At 40.7% G+C, this 18,264-nt stretch overlaps 1 protein-coding gene across 2 annotated transcripts in view; it reads right to left on the reverse strand.

The window, feature by feature from the left end:
• Positions 1–99: 99 nt before the first annotated feature.
• Positions 100–18,264, reverse strand: part of USP42 (ubiquitin specific peptidase 42) — an 18,474-nt gene continuing 309 nt past the window's right edge. The window contains exons 1-17 of one of the 2 annotated variants that reach the window (XM_068206976.1): positions 17,581–17,962; positions 14,447–14,684; positions 13,479–13,679; positions 12,294–12,404; positions 12,029–12,131; positions 11,801–11,868; positions 11,568–11,638; positions 10,961–11,043; positions 9,549–9,660; positions 9,025–9,165; positions 8,717–8,817; positions 8,127–8,265; positions 6,758–7,486; positions 6,316–6,401; positions 4,203–5,699; positions 3,436–3,728; positions 100–1,186 (exon numbers count right to left, since the gene is read on the reverse strand). In XM_068206976.1, the coding sequence (XP_068063077.1) occupies positions 1,146–1,186; positions 3,436–3,728; positions 4,203–5,699; positions 6,316–6,401; positions 6,758–7,486; positions 8,127–8,265; positions 8,717–8,817; positions 9,025–9,165; positions 9,549–9,660; positions 10,961–11,043; positions 11,568–11,638; positions 11,801–11,868; positions 12,029–12,131; positions 12,294–12,404; positions 13,479–13,679; positions 14,447–14,675 (4,005 nt within the window). In that variant the 5' untranslated portion in view covers positions 14,676–14,684; positions 17,581–17,962 and the 3' untranslated portion in view covers positions 100–1,145. Of the gene's footprint in view, positions 1,187–3,435; positions 3,729–4,202; positions 5,700–6,315; positions 6,402–6,757; positions 7,487–8,126; positions 8,266–8,716; positions 8,818–9,024; positions 9,166–9,548; positions 9,661–10,960; positions 11,044–11,567; positions 11,639–11,800; positions 11,869–12,028; positions 12,132–12,293; positions 12,405–13,478; positions 13,680–14,446; positions 14,685–17,580; positions 17,963–18,264 lie in introns of those variants that run through there. The other variant, XM_068206977.1, reaches the window with a different exon arrangement.

Genomic DNA, 18,264 nt, shown 5'->3' on the forward strand with positions numbered 1-18,264 from the left:
AGGAAGATGTGACTTCTCGAGTGTCAAACACACTCTGACAGCTCTCAGCTCCCATGACACAGTGCATGTTAAATAACTCAAGTAAAACTCCAGTAAAAATCCATTTTAACTTTGCTGTATTTATATACTATATAAATTTTACATGCTATATATTTACAGTGGGGCAAGTGCTTTTTATCTTTAAAAAAACAAAGATCAAACTTTAGACATCTCTGAACAACACAGCTTGTATAAACCAGACAGATTATTCAGATGAACTGTATTTAATACAGGTTCCCCACTCATCTCCTGATGCAGGACCAGTGAATAATAAGTGCATCACAGTTTGATAGCATTTAATAATAAAAATAAAAATCACAGTATGAATTTGTCTGTAACTAGACACTTTAGAGAGACAAAACAGACAACTGAGACTTAAGACAAATGACAGTATATTAAGAAAATGTAATAAAAACATATGGAACAATATACAAATAGTCTTGAGAGATACATTCAGAACTGCATAATCGTTGTTTCACAATGTCGAAAACCAGAAGATTTTCTTCAGATCTTGAATATAACTCAAATGTGAAGTAAATTAGTTTCTAGTGTCAGACCACAGGAAAAAAAATGAAGCTCTTGCAAAACTTGTGAAGTTTTAAATAAGTCTTTAAATTAAATATACAGACTGTCAGTTGCAACTTTTATAATTCCTGGTCGCTCTTGCACCAGATGTCTTAACTTGGAGTAACATTACATGAATAACATAAAGTCAACCTGAGTCTGTAATTAAGCAGCATTTGAGATGGTCTATTCCAGGGCATTATCTCAGCTCAGTGAGATATTTATGTGGTAATTTACAATGTTCAGCAGTTGTAAAAAGTTTTCACCCTTTTGGATTAGAAGTATATTTTAAAAAAGAAAGTCTCAAGTTAAAAACTAAAAAAAAGTTCTTATATGGTAAAATTCTGTACAGAAATGTTAAGCACCACTTATGACTGGATTTTGTCTTGATGGTAATTGATAATAAATCTTAAGTTTTGATGGTCACTATTGGTAATGTCAGGTTTGAAGGTAAGAAGTCGTTGAAGGTAAGAAGTTGTTGGTTTTGATGATGAGAAGTTGTTGGTTTTGAAGGTGAAGGGTTGTTGGGGTTGGTGGTAGATTCAGTCTGAGTATTGAAGGCTTTCATCAGTCAGCTCCACATCTGAAAGGGAAAAGGAAACAAGGTCAGTCCTGCTGTGACATTAAACATTAAACTGACTCAGGGGCTTGATGAGGCTCAAAGCTGTCCCAGCTCCATCTGCTCCCTCAGGACAGGATCCAGCTGCACCCCAGTTCTAGGCTAAGGCTGCTGAACTGTACAGAGCCTTAGGACAGAGCCACCTGCTTTAACAGCAAGTGCTGGACCTTGGCTGAATCAAATGTAATTGAAGTTTTGCCTAGAAAGCATTGTTGTTTTAGTAGCAGTCTTGTGGTCAGGCTGGCCAAATTGTAGCCGCAAAGGCAGAGCCTTCAGAAACTTGCTGGAGAGAACATGTAGGAATGCAGGAAAGAACTGCTTCAAAGCTGCTGCTTCCCCCATCCTGTATAAACTTTTCTTAAACAACAACTTACATTAATTTATTCAAAATAACAGGAGTTGGGTGAAAAGGCATAACTTCACAATTCCTCGGTGGTTCCTCGCCTGTCCCTACCTTGAGACATTCAGTACTCTAAAAACATGGCCAAAGTGGCTTCTCTTGAGAGCAGCTTCCATCCTTCAGAGAATACTACTCGAGACCCATACTAAAAAAAAAAACAAAAACTGACCTTCCAGAAGATGGAGCTAATTAACATCCATGGACTTGAGGAAATACTAAAATTCTCAAGACTTAAAGTGCTTCAGCCAGCCCCGGTCTCCCCCCGTGTTCAGCAGTGACCAAACAGCTCCTTCTCCTTCCCCGCACGGCCCAGCATCCTCCGTGCCCTGCCCTGAGCAAGGAGATGCAGAACTCTGAATTCCTCACTGAACCTGACTGCCTTGCAAAAACCCGAGTTTGCCACCTGCTGGCCAGAGAATCAAAGGCCAAACCACTGCTGGGCACAAGCATTTTATTCTGCTTAGGTCCTATTTCTCAGCTGGAACAGACCCTTTTAGTGCAATAAGGGTTATTTTGGACGTGAGTATCATAAAAGAAGTCCCCTTTTACAACATTAGGATTTGAAAGACCTCAATTCAGTTCTTAAGTTTTTCTCATTAAAGACTAATGGGTGAACAATCAGCCTTCCCTCCACTCTGTATTTTTACAATACAACTTTTGGTTATCTCTGTCTTAAAATACAATTTGTTTTCCACAAATGAACTTCCCCTTTGCCTTGAGCAAACTTTTCAGTGCAAGAATTCAGTGCAGTGACTGTGGCAGTTTACCTAAGTGTGGAAACCCCATAAAAGAGATTTTAATTTTCCAGAATTTCAAGATTAAACTTCTCCAACTTTTTTGTTTTATGTGCTATATTGACAGCTTCAACACAAATAGAAATGAGCAGGACTGTCACTGACCATTAACCCAATTCTTAAACAGTGGGTGGGTATAAAATGTAGACAATTTAACAAACTTGCTTTTGGATAGTGAGCTGTCTTCTTCAGGGATTACTTTACTTACCTTTGAATAAAATAGTTAGGGGATTGTTTTGGTTTTCTATTAAAATAGATGTGTAACTGGAACTGGTTTATGTCAGACAACAGGCATTTAGTAAAGTTTTATTTCTATAATAAACACTTCTGTTCAGCAAAAATTTCATGGGAAATGTTGTCAAGTTTGATTTTAGATGTTGAATTTGTTGCAGTGTGCAATCATCTTCATTGCATAATTTTAGAGCTAATTAATTTAAACTAATTAATTTATCTACTGTGAGCCCAAGTTGAGATTATGACAAGCAACAGCTGAGAGCTCAGTGTAAATTTAGTCAGGCACACAAATTCATAGTTGGTTTTTTTGTAAGAAGCACCAGACTTTTTCAAATATTAAAAATTGGGAAAAAGCTGTTTCCTCAGCCCACTTTTATGTATTGTTAAGCCTATACTAACAGAAAAACCCCACAACTGAATAAAACAATAGCAGGAATTTAACATTCTCCATGTGTTAAATTGTGAAGTGTCCTCTGGAGGTTTGACAGCTCTGCTTAGGAGAAGGCAGAGCTACACCTGGACTGACAATATTTCAGTATTATCACCAACTCCTGTTATTCTGAGTGAGCAACCAGCACTGTTTCTATGCTATGAACAGCCGAATGTAGTATTTTATTTAAATTATAGAATGGGTTGAGTTGAAAGGGATCTTAAAGATCATCTATTTCCAACCCCCTGTCACGATACTGTTTGGAAGCTGTGATAAAACCCAGGGATTTCATCACACAAGCCTTTAAAGACTGTTATGAATAACCAGGAGTCCTGCCAACATCCCAGGGCCTTACCTCTGACATACTCAGTGGATGCCATGGAGCTGTATTTCTTGCTGTCACCTGCACCAGAAGGCTTCTCTTCCTTGTAGGGTTGTTTACTGCCCTGGTTTCTGTATTGCTCACATAAATGGTCATCTGGAGGACGGGATTCTTCCTTCTTCTCCCATGTTTTCTTCTGGAAACGAGGATCTAAATATTCCAATAAGTCTTTCAGTTTCCTGTCGTGCTTCTTCTTTTTCTTCTTTTTCTTATGTTTGCGATTGTCATTGTCAAAGTGGAGCACAGAGCAATCCAAATCATAAAGTCTGAAGGAAACATGCAAGTTAAAAATAGAAAAACAGATGTGGCACCTGATGTATATATGAAATGTTATTTATTTACCACAGGTGACGACTTGCAGAGTGTCTGCTACTTTGTGGTACTTTCTGCATATCTAAGTTAATTTAGATGCAGCAACCTTAAGCCCTCAGAATGAAGGCCAAGAGGTCGTGGTTTCTACACAAATTGTTAACAGGCATATGGGGCTTAAAAAAAAAAATTAAAATTGTAACCTAATCAAGAACGGTGTGCAGATGTTATTCTGTCTACATTGTCCAGCTCTAGTGTTCTAACACAATTCAGCAACATCTTTCCTATCTTCTCTTGGCCAACCTAATAACATGATCCCGTCACATTATGACAGATAAGTTACTTAGAAACAATGAAAAAAAGGCAGACATGAAAAATACCCAGAAAATAATTAGGAAAAAATTGCTGATTATGCTGGAATCCTTGCTTACTTGTAATCCTTCTCTCGATGTTTATCTTTGGACTTCTTTTTCTTCTTGACCTTCTTATACTTTTTGATTCTTTGGTCATCTGTCTTTCGGCATTTCTTTTCTATGTCACTTCCACTTTCTTCTTGGTGGGAGTATTTTCTTTTGCCATTTCTTAGTTTTTCTTTTTCATTTTCCCGGGAAGAGTCCTCAAAATGTGAGTGAGCTGACACTGGTGGAAGTGCGTGCCTTTCACGGGAGTATTTTTCCGAGTGCTGCTGAGGTACTGAACAATGGTGGAAGTTTGCTCTGTGGCTGCTGAAGTGATGCACATCCTCCTCTCGGGAGAGTGTGCTGTGAGCCCATCTGCTTTTGCAATGATAATCCTTGTGTGACCTGCTGTAAGCTTGGCTCAATTTGTCATAGTCTTTATCACAATGAGAGGACCTCCTCTCCCTACCATCCCTCGTTCCATGGGAGGAATAATAATCATTGTAGTACCTGCATTTTTCCCATCTCCGTGGTTCATCTTGATAGTATCTTTCTCTAATCCAAGGTCTGTCTCCTTTGGAATAATAATACCTATTCCTGTCTGGATCTGTCCTTTCTCTGCTTCGGGATCTGTAACGAGAATATTTTCCTGAGCTCCTGCCATTACTGGGACTGTTTCTTTCATTGTGGGAGGATCTGTACTTGCTCTCACTGCAATACTCCTGCTTATGACGGCTCTGCTTGTTTGTTTCCATGCTGTGAGAGCTCCTCCTCCTGTGGGAATGATCATCTGGTTTGTTTCTGGTTTGCCTCTCCTTCTCCTCAGTGTCCGAGTTTTCTCTCTTCCTCCGGTAGTGCTCTTTGTCAGTTCTTTTAGAGTCGTGGATTTTTTTCTTATTTTTTTTCATATGTTTATCGTCATCTTCACATATTTTATTACTGGGTCCCTCATCTGCTCTAGAAAATTGACTTTCCAATACTTTATCCAGCTTTGTAATAGAAGAGTCATTAACAGGTGGTACCTCTACATAGTTATTAGAAATGTCCTTTATATCTTGGCATTTATCTGTAACATCTAGAGATGCAAGTTTTTTAGAACTACATTCAATGTCAGGCTTTATAGAGGAAATCTGCCCTAATTTCTCTTTGCTCTCAGGAGATCCTTTGATGTACAAGAGATTTTCTTTTGAAATGAGTTCAGGTTCTTTTGATCTTCTTAGTTTGTCTTTATCTCTGATGTCTTCAGACTCACACTGCCCAAGGAATTCACCTTCAGTATCCAAGGATTTTTTCCTAACCTTGTGCTGACCGTTGATATTGAGATGTGCATTATCAGCTTTTGTTATAATACTTTCAGCAACTTCTTCTTTGGTAAAAATAGTTTCAGAGTCTGATTGAGTAAAAAGTTTCTCAACCTCACAGCTAAAGTTGGAAGGAACCTTCCTGGATTCTTCATAGGCAAACAGTGCTTCCATCACTACAGTATCTGTAACTCCGTCATTGTCAGAAGACTTCTGAGGTCCAGAGACACTGCACAAAAATAAAAACATATTTTTAACTTGAAAAAGTCCATCTAAAAGATGTTAGGAGTAAAATCTCCTTAAAAAAAAACTGGCTAATGTAAAACTCTGAAAGACATTGACTTTAGAAAACCTCCCTCAGCCCCCATGGAAAGTTTTTCTTCTCTCAGTTTTGCAAGTTGTGCCTTAAAAAATCCATCCCAAACACATCCAACTCCTTTCACTTGCAGCTCTGAATCTCATCAATAGCCAGAACAACTGTATTTGCTCTTCCCCCAATTAGAAAAAAGGTAAACACACGAATTTACCACTCTCCCAAGTGGGAGAGCAGATTGTGGGAATTCACATTCATTCATCCTAGGATGCAAAAAAAGGAAAGAGGAATAGAAAAAGTATTCCAGATAATGGAAGAAAAATGTAAAAACATCCTGTGAAAGTTTTACAGGAGGCATCTGCCTGTATTTAGTATCAGAATAATGTGTGCCCAGTGCTGATGCTTGCAGTACCAGATGTACAGTGTGGAATTTTCTGCACTGATGTAAATCTTTGAAGTATTACTAGTAGATGGGTAAAATAGTAATAAACTTGTATGGAATCTTGTTTTAATCAGAGTGTAGTCATTTTACCTCTTTTCCTCCGACAAGCTGTTCAACTGGCTGTACGTAAGAGATTCTAAGATACCTTGAGGATCTGGTGACAAAGCTTTAGGCACCTACAATTAAAACACAGAAGTTAACAAAGAAAAAGCTATTTTTAGTAGAAAACTACTGCTGACAAATTTCCAACATTAGATGTTAAACAAGATCACAGAGATACCTGCACTATTTCTACTCGACACATCATTCCCTTCCTCCCAAAAATGTATTTTATGAAACTTGTGAAGCATTATCTCCCTGAACTTCTCTTGTGTTAACATATGCCATGTTAGCTCTGTAAATTCAGTGGGATAATAGCACAAAGGCTTAGAATTAAATCTCTGCTGTGTTTTCTTGGTATTCCACATTGTAGTGCTCACGAATATTGAATATATCATAGGTGAGAAAGTCCAGATGAACAAATGTAACTCACCACTTCAAGCACTCCATTTGCTTTAGAGAAGAAAATCTCGGAAGGTTTAACGGGTTGGACTTGGCAAGTGGAATCATCAAGTTTCAGTCCATTTTCTTTATATTCATTATCTAAACTAATAGCACCATTTAGGGAATCAATTTTTGGCAGCTCATGCTGGGATCTTTCTTCTGCATTCTGACAGGATGAATGGGAATTATGCAACGTACGGACCATCTTCCCAATCAGAATTCCATTGGAAGATATGACGTTGCAATGCCTTTTGAACAAGCCCTTGGACTCCTCGGATTTTCCTGAAGGTTCTGCACCGAAAGGGACCATGTTATCAGAACAGAGCTTAGGGTTTCCATTCACTGCTGGCTCAACAAAGATTTCATCAGGAACCTCCTGCTTGGAGACATTAGTAGCAACTGACACTGTGGAGAGGTTTGAGGTAGGCTCTGCTGCGGAAGAGTTTGTAATTGTGGCTGAAGGAAGGGGCTTCAGATCCTCCTCCTCCACAGCGCTGCTCAGACACTCCGCCTGCGGCACCGCCTGCCGTGTGGGCAGCTTGTTGTGAATACTGATGGTGATCTTCTGGGTTTTGGAAGGGTCTGTCATTGAAGGCCTGGAAATTGCCCAGTTTTGAACACAAGCTGTAGGTGGAGCTGAAGATGGCCTTTTTACAGCAACACCAACAGTACTGGGATCCTCTTTTAAGGGTCCATTTCCATTTAAACGACTTGAACTCTGGATTTGAAGAGATTGTAAAATGGGTATGTTCAAACACACAGCACTGGATGTTTTACAACATTAAAGTCTCACACTAAATAGGTCTACAGATTGCCTCCACACCTAAGAAGAAACATCACCTCCCTCCCAATATACATGCACATCCAACAGGCGTGTGTAAATCCTGCCTTTGGTATTAAATGAGTATCAGTTTGACACCAATCCAAACAACTTAACATTGACAAAAGCTATTAAAAAAATTATTTTCCTTTTTAAACACTCCCTGACAACACTGGAATAATTCTGCTAGTACTCAGGAACAAGACAATTTGCATTCTATCGCTGTCTCAACTAAAGTGACACTGATAGGGATGGGGCAGATATTTACTTTTAAAATTTAAATTACTTAGGCACTAATAGACTACTTAAATTGTCTCAAGAGCACAGCTCTCAAGTTTTAGGAAGCTGAGCTAGAAAGTAACTAAGTGGCATGGCTGCACAATTAAGGATTAGCCACTGTTTGAGTAACTCTGTCTCTAGCATGAGGGCTGTGAAGAAACCTGCAGTGTGGAAGGGAAACTAAGCTCAAAAAGCCCCACCCCACACCAAAGCCCGCTATAATTCAGTGCTATTATCTCCAATTACCCCCTCCAATTACCTTAATCATGTGAGGAGGAAGCCGAGGTCCCATGAACGCAGCCTGCTTGCTGTTGGCCCCGCGCTGGCCCAGGAAGGAGCGCGGGTAGGAGGGCGCGGGCAGGTAAAAGGCTCGCTCCCCCAGCGTCAGATCGTAGCGCCTGCGAAGACAGCGGGCAGCTGAGCTCAGAGCTCTTCCTTCAGCCTAGTCCTGGGTTAAACCCCATCCCATAATCTCAGCAACAGTGTCTACGACACGAAAGACACATCTGGAAGATTTAGGCAGGACTACAAACTGAAGATTAGATAATGGTCTTCCTACAATGACTGTCCTTTCCAGAGCAATGATCCAGCCTCACACCATCTATGGCCAGGATTTCTCCTCTTTTCTAAACTGGCCAGCTACAGTGAGCAGATAGAAACCAGCGTACCCAAGTGCAGAAATTTAAGGTCAAACAATGAAAGGCAATAAATGACACAGGGAATTTCCACTTAAGACAGAAATATACAAATAGTAATACTTTCCTAGAGTGAAAAGAAAAAGACTTCAAAACAAGAAAAGTATCAGCAACTTGACAATAAAAATGTTCTGAGCACATCTGGTGTTATTACCTGATATAAAAAAGTACGTAAGCTTGCTGATTGAGAACTGTTTTGATATCAGAAAGCTCTACTGAGGCATCATTCATTCGGTACCAAAGTCCATTACCAGCCTGCAAACAAAGACAGAATATCTTCAGATGAATTGCATGTGTTCCAAAGGACATCAGAGATACAGCACTGCAGAACAAAGCATACCAAAACAAAGCAAACAAAGCACATGATGCAATGTTTTCCCCTAAAACCAGTGGTTACCAGCTACATTTTAATTTCTTTGCCAGCAAAAATTTTATCCTGTTAGAAGTTGAGCTGATCTCTACCTTTATGAAGCAGAGATAGTGTCCAGCATTACAGTTGAAGCCACTATGTACAAGAACTGCATATAAAGCATAGATGAGGGGTTCTCCAATAGACTGGGACATATATGCTCGAAGATCCAAATATTCAGGGTATTTTACATCCTAAACAAAGACAAAGAAGATTCAAAAGTTATCCTGAAATACTTCATGTAACAGCCTGAAAAAGAGGCAGACTAGGACTATATAAATATATTTTTCAATGCATTTAAAAATGCCTATTCTCAGAAACAACATTTAATAACTTAAGCTGCAGGGAGCTATTTTCCACAGAATTAGCTCTTTAAGGGGAAGGTATGTTCTTATGGTCACATAGGAACTGTATCAGTATTAAAAAAGAAAGTAACAGCCACAGCTGCTAAGTTATTATATTGACTTCTCTTACACTGTAGTTACTGGCTGAAATGTGAACAACTTCAAAATGAGTATTCATCTTTGGGAAATGCTCATTCCAAGAAGATAAAGCAGCATTCCAGCTGCAAACATACCTTGTTGATCTTTCCACCCGTAAAATTTGCAAATCTCTTCAGTGATATTGTGAGAACATTGGAAGAGCGATGTATCGTGTATCTCTTTGACGCTGGAACCATCTTTTTACACCTTAAAAACAAGCACAGATGTATTTTTAACATTATATTCTTTTCTCACCCAGAAGTCAAACAAGTTTTCATCTCTCACACATGCTTATGCTATTTGAATGATATTTTACTTGTATAATATGTTAGATCTTTTCTTAAATCCACTAACTGCATTTCAGCTTTGTTAATACAGAGAATGTAGCAGGATTTTAGAGACTGTTCTACAGAACAAAAGATTTAGGACATTAGCTCTTGATAGCCAAATAAATGCCTGAACATGTATCTTTCTTATATCAAAAAGGTAAGGCAGTAAAAAAATGTAAAGAAACCACTGGAAGGAAACAGCCATTCTGCAAGAGGCAGACATTGGACAGTACTGAGTTTTCTTGTACTGAGGTTGCCTGGAAAGGCTGAAACCCTCTGCAGTCCTTCAAAACAAAATTGTTTCTTTTGTTTGTTTTGCTGCACACTCAAAGGAGGTACAGACTCAGTCCTGAAATGCAACCATCAACACAAAGACTGAAAGACATCACTTTACATTGTCAAGAAAAGTACTACTGAGTAACAAACAGAAAGGATTTAACAGTCTCTCTAAAAACTGACGTCAAAATACAAGGTACAGAATTCCAAACTGGTGGAGAAAGCCAATGAACAAAATAAGAGAGCTGCCCAGAATAAGGCAAAAAAAAAAAGTGGTTTACAAAATTCTAAAACTTGTATTTAGAGATTAAGGTTTCAGGCAGTAGTAATCCTTATTAGAAAAAATAATGGTAGAAAACAAAAAGGAAACTGAAAATTAATATAATATTATGCCAGCAATGGAAACAACACTGTACATACACTAAACCTTTCTTTTCAAACTCACAAAAAGACTAAACATCTGGGTTTGTGTGTGACTAAGCTGGTGTTGCTTCCCATCCCAAATCTTTGTCCATATCCCTGTGCTCCAGCTCACCACTTATCAGACATGCCTTTTAACTTCTGGCCATGAGTATTTTAGTGTGCAACTTCACACTCAGGAAAGCTGACAAGGCCCAGCACAGACAGTATTAGGAAGAAAAGTCTAATGTGAGCAATACAATTCTTATAAAGTATTTCCAAATATTCAAACAGAAATATAAAAATGACTCATTTAGAAACAAGTGCATTATTTCCCAAGCTTTGAATGATTTCAGTATATTAGTTATGTAAACAAAACTAAATGAAACAGCAAGCCACGTCTGTCTTATTGCTAAACAAAGTCAAGAGATAACTCATCCTCCAAGTCATGCACTGCACTGAACATGTATTTTGTATTAAGGTGTAATTAATAATAATCTTACTTGCTACACTTATAGCTATTTTCACCATCCAGCTGTTCCGGTTTCACAAATTGTTCTAGAGCTCTGGTGACAGATGTAACTGCCTGCATGAGTAGAAAGAAAGTAGAACACTAGTCACAAGAACTGCAAAATTTCAAGCACTTACAAGCACTTCACAAGAGAACCTTGCTAGTTTATACATAAGTGGCCTACTGTGAACCAGCAAACACCACAAAGGAGAAGAGAGAAACAGTTCACTGAGTATTTACCTCATTTCAAAATAAATAAATTTTGCCATGCCAGACAGTATCTGTGGTATGCCTTGGCATCAATAATGAGAACAATCAAACCCATTAGTCTAACAATAGATGTATACTGAAGTAGAATAATTGAGAAGTATGATTCTATCATTGTTTGTGTAGCCATAATTATTATTTTTCCAGCTTAAATCCAATCCAAACATGGAGAGCATTTCCATGGCTTCCACAGAACAACAAAGTCCAATCCACCACTATCCACCACCAAGCTGTTTTGCTTTAACAAGGTAAGTTTCTAAGCAAAATTACTTTATATAACAAAGCTCTACAAGTCTTTACACATCTCAGCCCACGCTCACACACATTCTTACCTTTATATCCAAAGTAATGTCGAGAAATGGCTCGTATGTATCCGACACTGCTTTGCAGTTCAAGCACTTTACTGGAATCAAAATACAAATGCTTAACATCACTTGAATGAGACTAACTGCATGAATCTAAATTATTAATACACATTACTTTAGTCAAACTACAAACTCCTTTGCTACAGACAGAAAAAAGACACAGATCAGTTTGAAAGACAGTAAATTTTTAAAAAAAGTACCTCGAGATCTTAGATATCCTCCAAATATTTGATAAATAAGTGTGGTGGCTTGAGAAGATCTGTCTAATCTGGAAATAAATTAGAGTCAGACCTCAGAAGACTGAAAGCACAGAGTTAATTTCTCAAACAATTTTTATGAAAACCAAGGACATAGATTTTAATTCATGATAGTAAATAAAGTAGTAAGAGAGGCTAGGAAAGATTTAAATTTAATTATTTTATGCTTACTTGGTGCTTCCATTCAAGCAAGCTTTCTGTAAAGCATCAACAGTGAAGCATAAGAATTCATGTGCATCCTCTTGACTGCCAAAGTGGAAATGTTTTCCTATTCCTAATAAATAAGAAGGTTATCATATATTTATTTCTCATAGAATGAAAGAAAACACACGTTTCTAAAATACTCTTCTTTAAAGTATCAAAATTATTTACATGCATCAAATAACTCACTGTAAAATTTAAAAAAATAAATATAAACCTATACCAAACTACTTACTTTTAAGGCCATTGATAACAGACGTAGGTTTGATGGCATTATTAGAGCAACACAAGACCTGGTTGATGTGACTTTCCATTGTGCACATCATACAGAATCCTTCTACATGACCTAGTGAAAGAAGAAAGCATCCCATTCTAGTCAAACGCACATTGCTAAAGAGAAAACTCACCCCAAAATAATAATAATAATCTAAGTTGTGGGTGCAATGTCCACTCTCTGTAGTACATTCTCTTCTCCTAAGGTGTCAGTATCCCAACAGCTTTGTGGCATTTTATTATGCAAAACTGTACAGAATAAAACTCATTAAATCACAGACCAGGCTCCTCAAAACCCCATCCATCCTGGCCTGGACCACTCCCACTGGAAGGTGTCCCTCCCCATGGCAGAGGATTGGAACTAAATAATTTTGAAGGTTCCTTCCAATAATTTTGTAATACTTAACTGAAATAATTTTTATATATGGGAATAAAACACAATCAAACTTCTAGGAATACATATTAAGATACCAGACTAGAAAGCATACAGGTGCCTTAGGAACATCTACATTTATGGATATAAAAAGAAACTCCTCTAGGCTTAATAAAGTCAAGTATAAAAACAAAATTCAAAGAACACAAATTCCAGGCTTTAAAAAATACAAAATTAATTATTTAGAATAAAATCAGCCTAAATTTCAATACATTCCCCCCAGATTTCTATTTGAGTTCATAAAAGATTAGCTTGTAGTGCTTTCTAGAATGTTGGGGTTTTTTAATGGGTCAACATTGAACATGTAATTTATCACAGTATTAGTGCACTGCAGTATCTCAGCTGTGAAGACTAAGAATCTTCAATGCCAACATCCTAAATTTTATCACCTTTCTACCAGAAGGAAACCCAAATGCCAAATGTTCATCATTTACAATGTACTTCATTATTCACATGAAGCACGAAATGATCTTTTCTTTAAGTTTTACCATGGCACATTAAATTAACAAATTCACGTTATATGCCTCCTATAATTCTGAGCTTCTTGTTAGCAAAATCATAGAACCATTTAGGCTGGAAAAGACCTTGAAGATCTCATTCAAAAACTGCTTCTACAGACAAAATAGGACAACTAAGGATTTTCCTCACAGAACCCCTGCTTTTCTTTCACCTTTGGAGCTGTCCAGCAGATTTATAGTGTTAGAAAATACTCACAGGACTTGGTGTGCTCAAGTGAAAGCATGTAATTGGCAAGAGGAGGCGTGTAGGTCAAACACTGGAGAGTAGAATTAAGGAAACATGTGTTGCCGAGGTTCTGCAGTCCAACTCCAACACTTTGTGTTTGCTGCCAATCCATACAGATTTTCTCAGGTGGAAAAAGAATTCTTTGTGGCGGAGCAATCCCATCATTAACAACTGCAAGAAATTTGTATGTCAAAAAGAGTTGTACTGGTTTTGTTTTAAAGAGGGTATTTTAACAAGTAGGATTCTGCAGGAGCAGCCTGAAGAACCAGCTCTACTCCAAAACACAGCAACACATGATGCACAGCTTTAACACTGCCACGTGAATTTCCTAGTCAACACTCTTCTTTGGACAATAGTTTATTCATCTGTTTTAATTCTTCTAATGAAAGGCACAAACTACCACTCTGATTTTAGTATCCGATTTCTTTATCTCTATATCCTTTAATCTCTTAATTAAATGACTGGTTTTTCCCTTATCATAACTTAAACCACAAACTTACACTTGTGGTTATGCAGTAAGAAAAATCAGACAGATAAACAAGTAAGCAGCACAAAAAGTAACCCCATAGATACCAGATCTCTTCCTGGGCAGTGTTATTATTCAAAGACTTGTGAATAATGGAAGCCATGAATAAACATAGTAAAATGTACTTTTCTCTCCAGAACAGAAGAGACCTAGGTACATCTGTGCATTATGAAAAGCTCCCCTTATTTGATTTTACATAAATAAAAAATACTTTACAAATCAATTGTAAGTAGATAAACCCAAGTTCTGCAACACCTATCCCTGCAGCTGCCTTAGGGGATGCACAAAATTGAAGTCAGTGGCTGAACTCCTGATTTGCTGTAGTCCCATTTTATAGCAATGCAACAACTAAAATCTGCTTCTATTTTAGTTTTGTTTTGAACAAAAAGGAGGGAGGACAGAAGACACTTACCTAGATCTCTTTGGGCAAAAGGCTTTGATTTTTGAGATGATCTACAATAAATATGCCCCCCAGGACCTTTGTCCACAGAGACTTTGTTTGGATCTTCTGTAGGGGGTACCCGGCCCAAACTTGCAGTGCGAGACGTCATTTTTTTAGTACGGGGTTTCATAGATTTGTCAGACCGTCTTGAGGAAGATTTTTTAGACTTTGAAGATTTTGGCTTGTTAACTATGGTCATTGTTCATATCTGTAACAAGGCAAAAGTTCTGTTTGGCATAAGAACGTTCAATGTATTCCAGAAAGGAAAGACCAAGAGAAATCCTGTCCCTTAGCCTCAAAGAACCTGAAGAACTAAACAGATAAGAATGATTACAAATAAGGGAACAAAACCCCAAAACACAAAAAAACAATTCCACCCGACACACAACTGAATGCACAAAGTAGATTTTTTCCATCCAAACTGCATCAATATTTTTTTAAACTTCTGCAGAGTTAATGACTGATAGCATTTCTTACACTTTAATGGGATTTTAAACCACTATAGTTACCGAGATCTTTTTCTTAAAAGAAGCTGTGAGCAGTGGCACAATCAAGTGCCGGCCTGTTGAGATCCAGGAGGAATTGCCTGGCCAACATCTTCCTGCTCCTGGGAACTACACACCCCTAATGACACAGAGCATGGGAAACAGCTCTGAGAAATCTTGGGAAAGAAGAGCTAGAAAACACTTACAAATTTATTTCCACCTGGGTTTCTTCTGCCCTTCCAAGAAATATTTGGATACAATTTTGGCAGTACTCCTTGTGGTATTTTGCACCCATCATTTACAATGCTTACTTATAAACCAAGAAGTTGAATTCAAAAGCATCTTTTTCAGTTCTACTTATGTAAAGTTGTTTTGCCAGGGAAAAACAAAAGAGTAATGTAAACTATAAAAGAAAATTACGACCACAAAAGAAAGCAAAACAAATCCTCAGCCTTCAAGAATAAAGGCAATAACTGATACTAAGTCCTTTACAAAATGCTGATTATGTTTCAAGATGGTACCTCTTTAAATACGTGTAATGTTGTGTGCATAGTAAGCTGCTGAATAATTACAGGATCAATTATCAACTCCTATATGTAAATTTTTACTACTATCGTACTCTATCATGTAGGGCCTGTTCAAGTTTAGGGTAACTATAAACTTAACTGAGGGTTTAAAGTATAACCCGCTTTGTAACACTAAAATAACTGAGAGAACAAAGCATAAAGCAGTTTCAGATTCATGGCACAACTTGATTGCTAATGATGAAACTTCCAGTAGATTAAACAAAGCACAGTAAATCGCACAACTTCTAGAACCACAAAAGACAAATTCTGTGTGGAACCTTTAATTAGATTTTTTTCCCCTCTAAATTTTCAATTTAAAATCTACTATGTACACATTTTCCATTTTAGAGATGATAATATACAAAAAATGGAAAATTCACATATGTTACTGAAAAATGAGGACATCCTTGTCCATTTCAAAGACTAGGATGACAGTTCTTGGGCTTAGTGATTTTCACATAAGATCCAGACTCCAAATTGCAGATACCAGTAACATGTCCTTTTCCTGATGGAAAGGGAAGGGGTTTCAACAACCTAATGAACTTATTTGCAGGACAAAAAACAGAATCAAGATTGCAGTGAAAAGCAAACAGAAGACTATTATCACAAAAAAGCTTTAGCCTTATACTGACCAATGAGGGAAGCCTCACATATTTTTAAATTTATTTTTAACAACTGAGTAGCACTGATTGGTGCTGCTAATTTAGTCTTGACAACTGATTAGCAGATATCAAACACTAGACACCTGCAAATATCAACGGATGTCAAGAATAACTCAGATCCACCACTTTTTCAAAATCTGGCAATATAATTAATTTGGATATAACATCTCTTTGATGAAGTAGCACAAACATTACACAGCTATTTTCCCACTGTTCGCTGTAAATACAGGTTCTGCTCCTGTACCACTGCTGAACATAAATTCACATTTACATGTGAGCTCTTTTCCCCTCTGCTATTCCCACAACAGACTTCTCACAGTCTGATACTGACGAGCAAAACAGGACAGTTGCTTTCCTCCCATTTGGAGTGATGCATCAGCGTTGTTTAGATTCTTTTTTCGCAGTCTCATCACAACACGCATCAGTTAATACTAGGATCTAAATATTTATATTTGGTCTCCGCTTTGCATACAATAAATCACAGCTCAGGAGGGTTTTATGCAACATCCCGTTCACAAAACCGCGTTCAGCCAGGGAGTATGCATCTTTATCTCAGTACAAACCAAACACTTCCAGCAGTGAGTGTTAGAGTGTTAAAAAACAAGAGCGGCACACGGCAACACCGAGGCAGAAACAAGAGGCAGGAGGGAACTACTCCAGCAGAAACCCAGGCAGAGTCACCTCGCTACATCACCGACCGCACCGCACACGCCGCCGGGAGCAAAAACAACCCGGGGCAGCGCGGAACACAAACACACGCCCAGCGCTAGTTTTACTTTCGCTACAAAATTAAAGGCAGCAGAGGCGATAGTAATTGATGAGTTTACCCTTGCTGAGCGGGCGGCGGGGAGCGCTCGGCGCCGGGCAGCTCCCAGCTCGGTGCAGCTCCCAGCTCGGTGCAGCTCCCAGCTCGGTGTAGCTCCCAGCTCGGTGTCCCGGGGCCGTTGGTTGTGGAGGCACCGAGCCCTGCGCCGCGAGCGCCCGCGAGCGCCCGCGAGCGCCGCGTTCCAGGCGTCCCCGAGCCCCGGAGCCCGCTCACAACCGAACCGCCCCGCCAGCGCCAAGCCCGCAGCACCGACCCGGTTTCCCCTCACTCTGCCCGTCTGAGGGGTCCCGCTTCCCGAAAACGTTCTGACACCGGCAGTAAAAGGCCGCTGGCAGGGGCAGGGACGGGCACCGCACGCAACATGTCCGCGCTCAGCGCGGCAAGAGCCCAAACGCACACAAAACAAAACCCAGCCCGACACGCTGGCGAGGGGGGCCGGGAACCGGCCCTGAAGGAGCTCCCGCCTCGCCCTTCTGCCTCTAGCCCTCACACCGCTCGGCCCCTCAGCCCCGCGGTGCCATGCCGCCCGTGCCATGCCGCCTCCGCCTCCCGGCCCCGTGCTGACCTGTCCGGGCCCGCGTCCCATCCCGGCCCGGGCGCAGGACAGCGGCGGCGGCGCCCAACGGCGGCTCCGTGTCCATGGCAACGCGGGTGGGGGCGCGGCGAAGCGAGCGCGGAGCCCCCCGAGCACGGGGCGGAGGGGCCGCGGGAGCCGCCGCCGCCGCCGCCGCCGCGCCGAGCGGGAACAACGCGGGGCCAGGCGGGGCACAGCGCCGCTCTCGCCGCGGGACGCGGGGCCGGGGCGTCCCGGCCGCCCTCCCGCCTGCGCCGGGACGCGGGGGAGCCACGCCAAGTCCCCCACGCCGACAGCAGCTGGACTAGAAGGAAGGAGATTCGGGTGCTGGCGGGACCCCAGCGCGTAACGGAGAGGGCGGGCGAGGAAGCCGCGCCGGGAGGGGGCCGGTCCCGCCGGCCCAGGGGGTGGCGGCGGCGGCGGCGGCGGGGCTGGGTCCCTCCGCCGCGTGCTGGGGCCGGCGCCCCGCCCCGCCCGGGGGTCCCACCCCCTCCGGCTGCCCGCCAGCCAGGAGGGCAGCGGCCGAGCGCCCGGCCCGCGCCCCGGCGCGGTGGGCTGGGCTGAGCCGGCTGCTCCCGCCGGTCGCTTTCCTCTTCCCTTTCCCGGGCCGGCCCCTCCCCCCGGCCCATTGATTTCCAGGCGGGAGGCGCACGCGGTGCCGCCGGGCTGTGCCGG

This window comes from Anomalospiza imberbis, chromosome 16 (assembly GCF_031753505.1).
Source record: "Anomalospiza imberbis isolate Cuckoo-Finch-1a 21T00152 chromosome 16, ASM3175350v1, whole genome shotgun sequence".
Taxonomy (NCBI): domain Eukaryota; kingdom Metazoa; phylum Chordata; class Aves; order Passeriformes; family Viduidae; genus Anomalospiza; species Anomalospiza imberbis.